The sequence below is a fragment of the Eleginops maclovinus genome, chromosome 7 (genome assembly GCF_036324505.1).
Source record: "Eleginops maclovinus isolate JMC-PN-2008 ecotype Puerto Natales chromosome 7, JC_Emac_rtc_rv5, whole genome shotgun sequence".
In the NCBI taxonomy this organism is placed as follows: Eukaryota; Metazoa; Chordata; class Actinopteri; order Perciformes; family Eleginopidae; genus Eleginops; species Eleginops maclovinus.
In genome coordinates, this window is record NC_086355.1 from 1,442,004 (window position 1) to 1,456,215 (window position 14,212).

General features: G+C 43.0%; 1 protein-coding gene across 1 annotated transcript; it reads left to right on the forward strand.

Annotated features, from left to right (window-relative positions):
* frzb (frizzled related protein) lies at window positions 1–14,077 on the forward strand. The gene is made up of 8 exons (XM_063888556.1): window positions 1–272; window positions 4,702–4,950; window positions 7,815–7,850; window positions 8,051–8,110; window positions 8,456–8,521; window positions 10,770–10,974; window positions 11,713–11,776; window positions 13,032–14,077. Exons 1-8 carry the CDS (start codon window positions 68–70, stop codon window positions 13,089–13,091), a joined length of 945 nt encoding a protein of 314 aa, XP_063744626.1. The 5' UTR covers window positions 1–67; the 3' UTR covers window positions 13,092–14,077.
* The last annotated feature ends 135 nt before the right edge of the window (window positions 14,078–14,212 follow it).

Consider the following 14,212-nt stretch of genomic DNA (forward strand, 5'->3'; position numbering starts at 1 on the left):
CTCTCCAGCTGCAGACCCTCTGCAGGAGTTTTATCTGGATCTGTATCCCTCCGCACCGAGCACCGCCATGCTCTCCCCGGGGCTCTGTGTGTCTCTGCTGGCCGCCTCTCTCGCCCTGTTTCCGGCCCCGGTTCGGTCGGCCTCCTGTGAGCCGGTCCGGATCCCGTTGTGCTGGTCCATGCCCTGGAACATGACCAAGATGCCGAATCACCTCCACCACAGCACGCAGGACAACGCGGTGCTGGCGATAGAACAGTTCGAGGGGCTGCTGGGTGAGTGGGCACTAATTACCCCCGTAATCAATTAACTCTAATCAGCTCGCGGACTCGTGCACTAGTTCAGCTCAAATGTGTGTCTTCGTGTTGTTTCAGCATGTTGAACTAGCTGTGATAAAAGATAAAACATCACTTAAAAAGTACTTTGTTTGGTTGTGTAATTGGGAGCTAGTTACCCCGCCCCCCCCCCACACGCACACGCACACGCACACGCACACACACACACACACTATCAATTACCTCTAATTGTTTCATACTCTTTTTTTTTTGCACTTTGTGTTAGTTTGGAATTTAAAACCAGTTGTGATTTGAGTTCTAAACACAGCACCTCACTGCTCAATGCGCAGGCTGAAGTTCAAATGTTAGACCTTTTTTTAAGGGTCTATTTCTTTCAAAATGTCGAATAAAACATCCATCTGTTTTCCTTTGGTTGAAAACACGTTTTTTAAAGTCATAATCATGAAAACCAAATAGAAGAAATACTTATGTTGAAGACAAAAAAATGTTAATCAAAGTTAATTAATTAACTAATTCTTCTAAAAGTCTTTTATCAAACATATATATATATAAATATAAATAAATATATATATATATACATATATTTATATATATATATAAATATATGTATATATATATATATAAATATATATATATATACATATATGTATATATATATATGTTTGATAAAAGACTCCAAAAGGCCCTTTATTGTCATTGCCTCTATCGTTGTGATGCAGACAGCGGTAAAGGCTTAAAGACAGGATTAGTAAAGGCTGAATTAATGGACTAATGAAATGGTTCTAATTGGAATCAGTGGATTGTTTTTGTGATTGTTAGAAAATAAGCATCCATTATGGTCTGCTTTCCGCTTCCCGTCTGTTTATTCTCCTCTGTTTTTAAACCATGGTTTGGACCCTTTCCTCTCTTTTAGGACATTATACTAAAGGATCAATTAGTCGACCAAATAATCAGCCGATGAATCTGTTTTTATTGTATAAAAGAAAGTAATGGTGACAAGGTAAGTGGAGCCGGGGGTAGAGAGATGTGAAGAAAGGAAAGTAGGCAGCAGAGGCAGAAATCTAGATGTAGTATTTCAATAAAGGCTCGGCTTTGAGACAGAAATTGTCAATAAAAGTTCCGTTTTCTACAAAGGTCCCCATGTGTCAACGTGTTTACATGGGACTACTTTACCTCTTATGACACATCTGCCCAGTGACTTTGCATTCTGTGCTGTGAGTCTTTATCTCAGCAGGAAGCAAATGTGTTTCAAAACCAAATGATGATGCAGTTTTTACACAATGTGCAGCTGTATCGTAGCGTAGCACGTTAGCATCATTCTCCTGATTTGTATCTGCAGGAGGAATAAACCACTTTGCAGAGCTGGATCTGGTTTTGAATCTTAGGAAACCTTAAACCATCGTTTCACTCGAAGATCATGGAAACATTTCTGTTGAAACGATCTTTCTGATGAAGCTTATACTCCAGAAACCTGCGGCTCAGAGTTACAGAGAACTGACGGTTTGTGGAGGAACAGTTCACTATTTACAGGAAAAAAGACTTAAGGATATTTCTTCTCTGGAAGGCTGAACATCATCCAGACTCCGAGTATCTTCTCAAATATTAACAGACTCATAATTTTAAAGCCCATAAACATGATACCGGGAATAGAGATCCTGGTATTTCCTGCGGACTGTTGCCAAAACCCTAAAATAGCTGCAGCAGCATGTGTGTAGCATTGTGCACTACTGGAGAAAATCATGCAAACACTGAAAAAGTTATTGGATCAGAATGAAATTCTTCTTCAGGGCACGGACGCTCTACTGGTTAACTTTATCCATGTGTAGAAAAACCACCAGCAGACCCAGTACAGATGTTATTGGCCCCAAATCAGCCTTTATTTTGGAGAGTCTACTGTCAGAAAAACCGCCTTTAAAGCCACTCCTGAATATGGGTGTTATTTTAGCACTGAAAGATTTGATTAAATTCATGATACATTTCCTTGTGCATTTCCTAAGTGTATAAAACAAAGAGTAAAAATGCACTTCAAAGTTTCCTGAATCCAAAGAGGATGTCATTAAACGTCCTGTCCTTTGTGTCGGACATAAAACCAAATCTATTATTTTACTTTGACGTTAAAAGAAGTCAAACTAATTGATATTTTGACAGTTAAGGAACCGGAACTGACACGTATCAGGAACGTTTCTAGATCAGATATACATTAAAGCAGTCAATATTCAGTTTGAGTAATCGCTGCAGCTTTACGGTCCAGTGATTGGAAGGAACTGAATCTCCAACCAGAGAGGGGATTCTGGTTATTGTAAGTGATGATGTGTTGGTGAAATGTTGTACCTTTGATGCATGCTGTCCACTGCAGTGGGAAGATGCTTAAGATGAATATAAAACAGAACAATTACTTGGTTGATTTTTAATCGTTTGAAAGTGAAATCAAACATAACAAACATATGACTTTGAGTTGTGATGAAGCATGGAGGGTTAAACACTAACTGGCTCAGTGTACAGCAGAGGTGATGTATAATATGATATTTGATTCACCTTTTAATACCTTCCTCTTCTTTCATCAACACTTTTCTCAGGATTCTGAAATAATGATCATGCTCCAAGTCTCTCTGCAGACCGCAGAATGTTTTCGGACATCCTAGTTCTTGGAAAGGAACTCTTTTCAGAACAAAAACAGATTCAACTCTCAAAGATAGGACAGAGTTTGGATAAAGAAAGAGTGTTAGATTTTCAGAGCATTTGATGAATGTGTTTGAACATAATGTTATGAAGACCTTCAGGCTCCTAAACAAACTACCTGTTCAATCAATAGTTGCATCCTTTTCTGGGACCTTTCCAACGAAACCTACACATCTTGATATGTTTTATAAAGCTGAATATGTGTTGCTGGTTTGGTGTCTGGCCTCAGAGCAAAGGTTTGTTTATATGTTATTCTTTTAAAGCTTCTCATTTCAGACACTAATTAGCAAACACACACACTTCAGAAGATGTCACATTTTGGTTAAATTCTGTTCAAATATCACGGTGCATTTCCTCGAGTTCAACTGCAGCTGCAAACATTTACATACATGCAGCGAGTTGGAGTAAGATGTTTCTAACGTTACATGTAGAAGTCAGTTGCCATGGTTCTGTGGTGAAAGAGTTTGGAGCTGAACAAGAAGAATGAAACCTAAAGGCATGTGGACAAGCTAATGAACTGCTATAATATTCCATGCAGACACATCTGTCTTCTATGAATACATTTAGGTATTGGCTGAAGCTGCAGCTCAGCTGAGGTTGGAGGAATGGAGGTGGAACGTGGAAAAGCAACAAGCTTTAAACCAGAAAAATGTCCTAATGAAAGACCAGCAGGCCAGAAACCAGGAAGCAGATTCAGGTCACAAGTTCACAAGGTTTCTGTGAGTCTATTGTGCAGCCAAACCTCTATCCCGCTCCACGGATTCCTCCTCAGCGAGTGCAGAACCCGCTGTGGTCGTCATGTGTGAAGCGTTCAGCGGGGCGGCAGGCAGTTCAGATCCGGTGTGCGGTTAGCCACATGTCCCTGAACGCACTGTTCCCTCACTGATGTAAGAGAAGGGAGTCCTCTCTCCAATGTCAGTCAACCGCTGCCATGGGAAACATCCAGCCAGAGGCCTAAAGAAACACAGGGTTTCCCCAGAAATGTCCGACAACGGAAAAGGGAACATCTGAAGTGTTATTATAGTTTATGTTTCCCTGCAGAAAACGTGAGCTGAACCGTTCTGCTCCCCCGGGGTATCTTTTATAGTTCAGATGGAAACAGGCCGCACCATGGAAACTGATACTTCTGCAATATTAAAGGACTTGTTTCTGGTCATCAGCATCCTTCCTGGAGCAGAGATATTTCCATGAACACAGATGTTCTTCTGCAAACAAATGTTTGCACTAAATCTTTTCAGGAGCTGATTCTCTATAAGACAGACTTCTCTAGAAGAAGTTATGGAAAGTGTTTTCCTTTGCATAAACCAGGAAGAACATTGGGTCGAGGTTACTGTAACTCTAATCTGTTATAGTTTATGATCCCTCAACCATTTGCTTCTCAGGGTGAATCTTTTCAGATCAATCCCACTGATATTGCTGTGATATTTTTGCAAAATACAAAGAAACCTTTCACCCTGTTTCTGGTCAACATCAACCTGCTGCAGAAGTATTTCCAGAAATGCATGGCTGTGTTTCCTGTTCCTGGTCCCCCCACCCGCCCCCAATAATCTGAAATAAGGATGTCCTATCAGATAGACTTCTCTTTCAGTAGTGTGAAAATGTTTTTCCTTTAAATCAACCAGGTTGCATGACACATGGATTAGCCCGAACCCTTTGCAACCAAGAATCTGACCCACCTCAAACTGTGCTAAAGACTTCCACACTATTGACACACCCCTCTGTGTCTCAGGAACCGGCTGCAGTCAGGATCTGCTCTTCTTCCTGTGCGCCATGTACGCTCCCATCTGCACCATCGACTTCCAGCACGAGCCCATCAAACCCTGCAAGGCGGTGTGTGAGCGGGCGAAGTCCGGCTGCGAGCCGGTGATGAAGCGCTACAACCACAGCTGGCCCGACAGCCTGGCCTGCAGCGAGCTGCCGCTGTACGACCGCGGAGTCTGCATCTCCCCGGAGGCCATCGTCAAGGCAGAGGGGCCGGGTAGATATACCTTTAGCTACCATTGTTATATCTTTCATGTAAAAATGTCCCGCTGTCTTCTCGTTACTCTAACTCCTTCTTCCTGGGGCCCGGATCCTCTTCTTAAAGTACTCCTTCACACTGTTTGTCTCCCAATTTCTTTCATTTGATTTTCTTCTTAAAAGTCTGACTTTTTTTCTCCAAATTCCAACTTTTTTGTATTTCTGACTATTTCTTCTAAATGTTCACTTTTTTCCTAAAAGTTCAGATTTTTTTCAAATTTCTGGATTTTTTCCAAAATCGACTGAAAAACATCTGAATCTTTTTTCATATTTCTTACTTCTTTTTCAAAATGTAAAACCTCTCATTCAATTCAAAAAGCCTGTCGGGTTTACAGTTCAGGATTTTTCTTCCATCTTCATTCTTAATATTCTACAGCAAGAGAGAGAGGCTCCGACTCTTCCACTAACTATTATCCGGGTCACAGTTGAGCCAATTTGCCACAGCCGATTCCAAGACCCATATCTGATATCAATTTTCCACCAAGAATTCAGAAGCTTTGGTGCTTCACAAGAACCCAAATATACCAACGAAAGACTTCAAATTAGAAAGTGTAATTATGATCCTTTTGGTTTAGTAAAGCCTCCGTCGGTCGACCAATAGTCTGTGATTGGGCCGTGAAGAGTCCAGTATGACGGAAAGGCATCAGGTGGAATGAGGAACACATCTCAGACATAGTTTACTGGGATAACTTCTGTAATGTTATAAGCTCTGTCACTTACTCCTGTAAAGGTCTCAGTGTGGAGACTACTTGTGGATAAGTATATTTCCCTCTCTAAGTGAAAAACCTGGCCCATCAGGAAGCACTTCTCCCTGCCTAACTGAACCCTATCGCAGTACATGTTTTACTCTCAGCAGTGAGTTTCTGCTCCCCTTGCACAGATAGCGTGAGTCATTTCCCCTTCGACTTCACTCCCACTGACTTTCTCAAAGAGCTCCTTGATGCAGGCGGCCCACTCGTTTTACACTCAATAAAACCCTCACTGTCCTCCGCTTCTTGAAGCAGGCCCGGGACCCGCCAGTCCTGAAAAAAACCCTCATCTCAATCCCCTTGACCTCCATAATGATACACCCACGTATCTCCGAGCAGCCCGGGCTCAGCGGGGTTTGGGGATTTTCCCTCGGCGTGATTTGTTGATTTGCTGAGGTTCAGCGAGGGTGGACCGCTGGAGTCATGGCGGGGAGTTTCAGTCGGAAAGTTCCTGTTCAGAAGTTTCCCTCCAAAGTCTGTGTGTTTGAATTGATCGCTCTCTTGATGTGGAAGTCACTGTGGCGCTGCCAACAGCTCGGTTCTGCTCAGATTAGATGTTCTGTATTCATTCCTACGTTTGGAAACTGCTCACGAAATCAAATCCGACCAAAAGTCTTCTCTGCACATGAGAAGTGAAGCATCAACAGGACTAAAGAATATCCAGCAATCAAAACAACGATTGATATTGATTTCCAGTTGTTCAACACACACACACACACACACACACACACACACACACACACACACACACACACACACACACACACACACACACACACACACACACACACACACACACACACACACACACACACACACACACACACACACTCTCCTGTGCCACTACCTTGGAGTCAATGCTAGCTGCACCTTCTTCCATGTGTTTAGTTTATCATGCTCAGCGGGATTGATTCTTCTGCCATGTCATCACCGTTCATATCAACCCCCAGGACCACTGCTGGAAACCACTGAGCTGCTTTTGTCATGAACAAGCGTCTCCCACCGGCAGGAATCTAAAGTACACCAGTCAAAGTAAGGTTTCAGGACAGTTGCACCGTAGCAGAACAAAATGAACCCTCTGAAGACTAGGGCTCATGATGAAGACTAGGCTCATGATGAAGACTCAGGCTCATGATGAAGACTCAGGCTCATGATGAAGACTCAGGCTCATGATGAAGACTCAGGCTCATGATGAAGACTCAGGCTCATTATGAAGAATAGGGCTCATGATGAAGACTCAGGCTCATGATGAAGACTCAGGCTCATGATGAAGACATGATGAAGACTCAGGCTCATGATGAAGACATGATAAAGACTGAGGCTCAAGATGAAGACATGATGAAGACTCAGGCTCATGATGAAGACCGAGGCTCATGATGAAGACATGATGAAGACTGAGGCTCAAGATGAAGACATGATGAAGACTCAGGCTCATGATGAAGACATGATGAAGACTGAGGCTCATAATAAAGACATGATGAAGACTCAGGCTCATGATGAAGACATGATGAAGACTGAGGCTCATGATGAAAACATGATGAAGACTGAGGCTCAAGATGAAGACATGATGAAGACTGAGGCTCATGATGAAGACTCAGGCTCATGATAAAGACATGATGAAGACTCAGGCTCAAGATGAAGACATGATGAAGACTGAGGCTCATGATGAAGACATGATGAAGACTGAGGCTCATGATGAAGACATGATGAAGACTGAGGCTCAAGATGAAGACATGATGAAGACTCAGGCTCAAGATGAAGACATGATGAAGACTCAGGCTCATGATGAAGACATGATGAAGACTGAGGCTCATGATGAAGACATGATGAAGACTCAGGCTCATGATGAAGACATGATGAAGACTGAGGCTCATGATGAAGACATGATGAAGACTCAGGCTCAAGATGAAGACATGATGAAGACTCAGGCTCATGATGAAGACATGATGAAGACTGAGGCTCATGATGAGACTGAGGAAATACATTCTAGCCGACTGGTTAAATACTCAACGTGCTTCAATAGTTGTTATTCTCCACTTGATTTCTGACACCATTTCTTCCTGTGTCTCTGCAGATCCGTACTACCAGGACCCAGCCAGGTGTAACCCAGGTGAGGAGGACCTTTGACCTCCTTTTCAACCCAGGATTTGCAGGAAGTTAGCTCATGGTGTTAGCTTGTTGAATAGATATTAGGTAGATCGGTGTAGACACAAAGAGACATGCAGCCAGTTGTTCTTGCGGAAATCGTGTATTTCTTCCCAACGTACCTCATCTGAGCGCTGATGATTTCTGGGTTTGGTTTTCTGACAGAATCCAGTCCAGACTTTCCAATGGACTCCAAAAGCCTCCACTGCAGAGGACCAGATGGAGGTAACCTGTCTGTTTAATACCTCTGATAAGGCAGCTCTCCTTGGAAGGGACCAGCCTTTGGAGGGGCTGAAAGTTTGAGGAATAGTTAGACAAGTTGGGAAATCCACATTTGTGTTCTGTCTGCATGTTAGATATGAAGCTACACCATGCAACCGAGGAGCTTAACCTATCGTAAGGACTGGAAACAGTGGGAAGCTGCTAGCCTAGCATTCTGAAGTAGCATTCGTCCCATTTGAAACAAGCTGATAAAACTCTGGTCTTTGATGAAGTTTGATCCTGAACAGAGTGTGTATGTATGTCTGCTTCCCATGATCATCCACTTTGTGTTTGTTTGCGTGTCTGCAGATCGCTGTAGCTGTAAGACGGTCAAAATGGGTTTGAAATCCTACCTGAAGAACAACTACAACTACGGTGAGGCATCTGGGATTAAATCAGGTTTTTACAAATACGAACAGAAGAGTGATCGTATTGAACTCTGTGATAAATCATAACCTGCACATATATTATTCTCAGAGGAGATTAGACACAGAAACGGTCGAACAGTAAACAAGCAGCTATAAGGAGATTTCTGGTAGTTTTCAGGTTTGATTAAATGTCATATATAATGAAGAAGACAAACATTTATAAGACAAGTTGCTAGAATTACATTAGATCAGACATGGCGGTGACCTTCTCATTTAAGGCTGCAGGAACCGAGCTGTTTCCAAAGCCAGCTCGTTTATAATTCAATGTCTAAAGTCCACATACATACACGATTCGGAGGAAAGAGGGATGCGCTTTGTCATGCAACTAGCTTAGATTGGATTGTTGGTCCATTTCCAAGTCAAACGTTGACGGGTTTTAAAGTGAGACTGTCGTGTGTGCATCGTCGATCGTCACGGCTCAAAGCTCCATGTGAGCGATCTATTGAAGAAACTCTGCTTCTAGACGACGTTTCTTCCTCTGAACTCTTCAGTGGATCCTTTCTCTCTCTGAGTTGTTTTTCTCCTTCGTGTAAAGGGTAAGGTTTCAGTGCCGAGGCTGTTAGGTTACTCAGATTGAATTAGACACACTAAACTCTAAAAGCCCAGAAAGGCTTTTCCAGATGATTGCGGCGCACAGGCGTGATTTGGCAAATCCAGCAGAGATTTCCATGTGGACTTCTTGAGCTCGCTAATGCCTTTGGCCACAGAACACATTTATTATGGAAGATTTTCTTTTTCCCAAGCAATCATTAAAAGCAAGAGCTCACTTTCCAAATATTCAGATATAATTAAAGCGGAGGAGTTCAGTGAAGCGTGGTGGCACGTCAGCGCACAACGAGGTGGTCTTCAGGGATTTTACTGTCGACTCCAACCTGCCACAACAAACTGTTACGGTGCTGCTGGTCTCTCCTCCACCCCTGCACCTCTAGTTTCTTAATGCAATGATGTCTTAATCTGCTCTATAATCATTGCTGTGTTTTCCTCTATGGTCCCAATTGCTTGAATTCTTTTGGGGTGCATTTTCTTAAATAGAGTGAATAGGTTTACCTGTTTCGTCTGTATTTTTCTACTTTCTTCACTAAGATTTTGCCTCTAAGGGATTATTGCAGAGAAGACTTTTCGAGGTATCTTATTTAGAAGTACTGACTGACAACTTTTGGACAATTCTTCACCATCAATGTAGGTTTTCTAGATGTCTTTGACACCTTCCCGGAAGAAAACAGTAAACATATGGAGTGGGATTTTGAGCAGGGGGTCCCTGATAGAGTTTGTTTGAATAGTAACTGTCAGGGAGTATTTCGTGTAAGCTTGTACATCTTTAGCTCATTTGCGTCTCTTCTCTCTGTCCTCCTTCGACCTGGCTCTACGGCCTTGCAGGTGCCGTTGTCTCCATTAAGGAGGGGCAGCCTGGGCTTTCGAAGCCTTGTTGTTCCCACAGTGGGTACATGCTCACGCTGACCTAAGATTGGCTTTATTGTTTAGCTATCAGCTAGCTCCAGTTTACCTGGACACAGATGCTCCGGTAAACACCTTATTTGTGACCTAGATGACAGTTTAAGTTAGCCGTATTGTCTGAGCTTGTTTAGTCTGGCGTTTGAAGAATGTTGATTATCCATTCAGAACTAGTTAAACCCTCTTCCTATTGTCGAGATTTCCAGAATTGGTTTGGCAACCGCTGTGGCAACTCGTGTCTGCAGTAAATGTCTTGTCAGTGCTCTGGCCGTAACTCTGAATAAACCCAACAGTGTTTTGACATCAAGTTCCTGCTCTCCCGTGTCTCTCTGAGTTTCGTCTCCATTGCTTCAGAAGTTTCCACCACAGTAGTTACGCCTAAAGTCCAAAGGGTTTCGGGAGTTCAGTCTTGAGTGATGTGTTTATTTTTTTGGTAAGTGGATAATGTTTGGCTCTAATTTAAAGTCTGAAATCTGAAAAAATGTGGGCACTCGAATCGTCCAATCTTCCAAACCTGCCAACTTTGACCTCCATTACCTAATCACTTGTCCTGAGGTCCAGCTTTCTTATTTACCCCAAGGACAATGACTTGTTTTAAGAAATGCAACCGAGAGTATTGGTGTGTTGATGGCTCCACAGATAATTGGGCAACTACTTGTTTTATTCTTGGATTGAAAGTCTTGCAAGCTCTGTGCGACTTTAGGTCCAAAGTGTCCATGTATGCTGACGACTCTCTCCTTCAGTGATCAGGGCGAGGGTGAGGGAGGTGAGGAACCGCGGCCTGGAGCCCACGGCGGTGGTGGAGGTGAAGGAGGTGCTCAAGTCTTCCCTTGTCAACATTCCCAGGGAGGTCCAGACGCTCTACTACTCCTCCTCCTGCCTGTGTCCCCCCCTGACTACTGGGGAGGAGTACCTCATTATGGGCTACGAGAATGAGGAGACGTCCAGGTATGAGTTGTGTTATGATGGACTTCAGGAAACTGGTATGATACATTCCTGGGTACCATTGCTACTGGGTCTTCAATAGTGGTTGTTCAACAATAGAGTGGTGCAGGAATGAGTCCTAAAACCCCAAAATGAGTCAGCAGTTGAGTCCTTTAGGTTTCCTTGCATCTAAGTCAGTGTTTATTTGAATGTGTTTTGGGTCTGTGGTTTTCACAAGATGAGGATATTTGGGAGTTTTTTTCATTCTAAGACATAAATTAAGCTGATTTCTTCAATGATCCAAAATCCAATGGGAAATTATCATTGGCTTTGTGTTGAGGTAACCAGGGAGATGCTGCCTTTTGGCCCCTCGGATTCTGCCCTCAAAAATATGTCATCACTGCAACACTTTGTGAGACAGAAGTGCATACTTTAATCACCTAGCTAGCTTCAGCTGGTATGACAGCATTGAGTTAGAGGCTACTTTTATCTAGTTCAGTCTAACAATGAAGGAGCCTTTGTTTCAGATATTACAAACAAGATCCTAAACAAAAAGCTTCTTCGGGTGAAACGTGTCCAATCAGGGATTAGCAAACTAACTTGCCTGCTGTCTGATACGAAGTCTAGTTGTCTCGTTCCCAGACCTTATTACTCCTTAAGCCTTAAATAACATTTCATTAAATGTTTCTAATTTCTGTCCGACTTTAGCATGGGATGTGGGGGAAACCCTGAATAAAACTTGCTCTGTGTTTGTGGTTGCAGGTTGCTCCTGATTGACGGCTCCATTGCTCAAAGGTGGAAGGAAAAAATGGGCAGGAAGGTCAAGGTGCGATTCAAACACACACACACACACACACACACACACACACACACACACACACACACACACACACACACACACACACACACCGCAGCAGCAGTCTAGCGCAGCGTCTCCTGGTATTTTCTGTGTAAACACACCTGCAGCGGTACAGGTGGAGGCTTTATAAATGGATACTGAACTGAACTGTATAACATGCCGTCTGTAGCAACAGTTTAAAATGTAATCAGATATTTGGGTTTAAAGTCAACAGCTTCTGCTATATTGTGAGTAGTTGCTGAAACACTACACTAACCACTTTGTTTCGAATGCAATATTTCTACTTCTGGAACCGGCCTCCTTTAGCTTAGCGGTGGTGAGGTGAAGTCATGTGACCGTGCTGTAGTTCCTTTATAGCCCAACATTAGCCTCCTTTAGCTTAGCAGTGGAGACGTGAAGTCATGTGACCGTGCTGTAGTTCCTTTATAGCCCAACATTAGCCTCTTTTAGCTTAGCGGTGGAGACGTGAAGTCATGTGACCGTGCTGTAGTTCCTTTATAGCCCAACATTAGCCTCCTTTAGCTTAGCGGTGGAGACGTGAAGTCATGTGACCGTGCTGTAGTTCCTTTATAGCCCAACATTAGCCTCTTTTAGCTTAGCGGTGGAGACGTGAAGTCATGTGACCGTGCTGTAGTTCCTTTATAGCCCAACATTAGCCTCCTTTAGCTGAGCGGTGGTGACGTGAAGTCATGTGACCGTGCTGTAGTTCCTTTATAGCCCAACATTAGCCTCCTTTAGCTGAGCGGTGGTGAGGTGAAGTCATGTGACCGTGCTGTAGTTCCTTTATAGCCCAACATTAGCCTCTTTTAGCTTAGCGGTGGAGACGTGAAGTCATGTGACCGTGCTGTAGTTCCTTTATAGCCCAACATTAGCCTCCTTTAGCTGAGCGGTGGTGACGTGAAGTCATGTGACCGTGCTGTAGTTCCTTTATAGCCCAACATTAGCCTCCTTTAGCTTAGCGGTGGTGAGGTGAAGTCATGTGACCGTGCTGTAGTTCCTTTATAGCCCAACATTAGCCTCCTTTAGCTTAGTGATGGTGACGTGAAGTCATGTGACCGTGCTGTAGTTCCTTTATAGCCCAACATTAGCCTTCTTTAGCTTAGCGGTGGAGACGTGAAGTCATGTGACCGTGCTGTAGTTCCTCTATAGCCCAACATCAGGTTTTGTGCATGGATTGAGAAGTCATTAATGTCTCTTTCTCTGTTTTTCTGTTCCTGTCCAGAGATGGGATAAGATCCTGCAGGCGAGAGGCAGAGGAGCTCAGCGCCAGGGTCGCCACTGAGATGTGTGTGTGTGTGTGTGTGTGTGTGTGTTTGCTCATGTGATTGTATGTGTGTGTAGATATTGCACTATCACAGGCTGTTGAAGCTGAATGTAGTTCATCTCTGCATCTATCAGACAGTTTGGAGTCTTACGTTTTGTCATTTATATTTTTTTGCACAAACATTATTAAGCCTGTGTTTTTTGATTGTGTTTGCAAAAATGTGTGTGTGAATGTGTGTGTGTGTGTGTGTGTGTGTGTGTGTGTGTGTGTGTGTGTGTGTGTGTGTGTGTGTGTGTGTGTGTGTGTGTGTGTGTGAGAGAGAGTGTGTGTGAGTGTGAACCCTTAAAGCACTCAATAAAGACAAGGGAGGGGTGAAGCTTTACTAAACCCTACGCACAGCCATACAGTATGTACGTGACACTTTTTGGGTCAAAGAATATTCATAATTCAGCAATATTAAAAACTTCATTCCATAGTCCATAATAATCCTGATTTCTACCATGTTGCCATGCTGATGGGAAGGGGGACATTTGAAGCCATTTAGACTATAAGACAGGGGCCGTAACTTTAATGATCTCTGCAAAAAGTAAAGAATAGTGTTTACAGAAACGGGATTAGCTGTCTGTGAGTCAACGTTTCAGACGGTAGCAAGAATCGATGGCAATCATTGAATAAATATGCAAACCTAGCACTTTTTTAAACATTTACAAGACTGGTCTTTGCTCAAGAGTCGTACAACACAGGAAGTCCTTCTTCTCCACATGAGAATCCTGCTGTGTTGCACACACTAAATGCATCATATGCTACCAGCAGGAGATAGAGGCGGGGGGAGAGGTGGGATAAATGCATAATTACAGACGGTACGAATGAGCTCTGTGTGTTTTTATACAACAGTCTGTCAACAGTCAGTGCTCAATGTAAGAACTCTACTTTTATCAGTATACTCTACTAACACTCTGGACTCTTTACAGAAGTGTGAACCATTAAAATGAATTTATACAATATGCTTTGTGTCTGTGTCTTTCTTTCAGATCTCGCTGTCAAACGTCTTTATTCCTGTAGTCTGCATCTGTGAATTCCTCCAATAATAAACTGAATTTGTGTCAATGATGTTCCTCTCTTTCTTTCATTAATAGCAT

Excerpts from the sequence above, each read along its gene's own strand:
- frzb (XM_063888556.1), top strand. The coding sequence starts at position 68 with ATGCTCTCCCCGGGGCTCTGTGTGTCTCTGCTGGCCGCCTCTCTCGCC. Across the intron at positions 7,851-8,050 it reads CCCAGCCAGGTGTAACCCAG|AATCCAGTCCAGACTTTCCA; the intron begins GTGAGGAGGACC and ends GTTTTCTGACAG. Across the intron at positions 8,522-10,769 it reads GAAGAACAACTACAACTACG|TGATCAGGGCGAGGGTGAGG; the intron begins GTGAGGCATCTG and ends TCTCTCCTTCAG.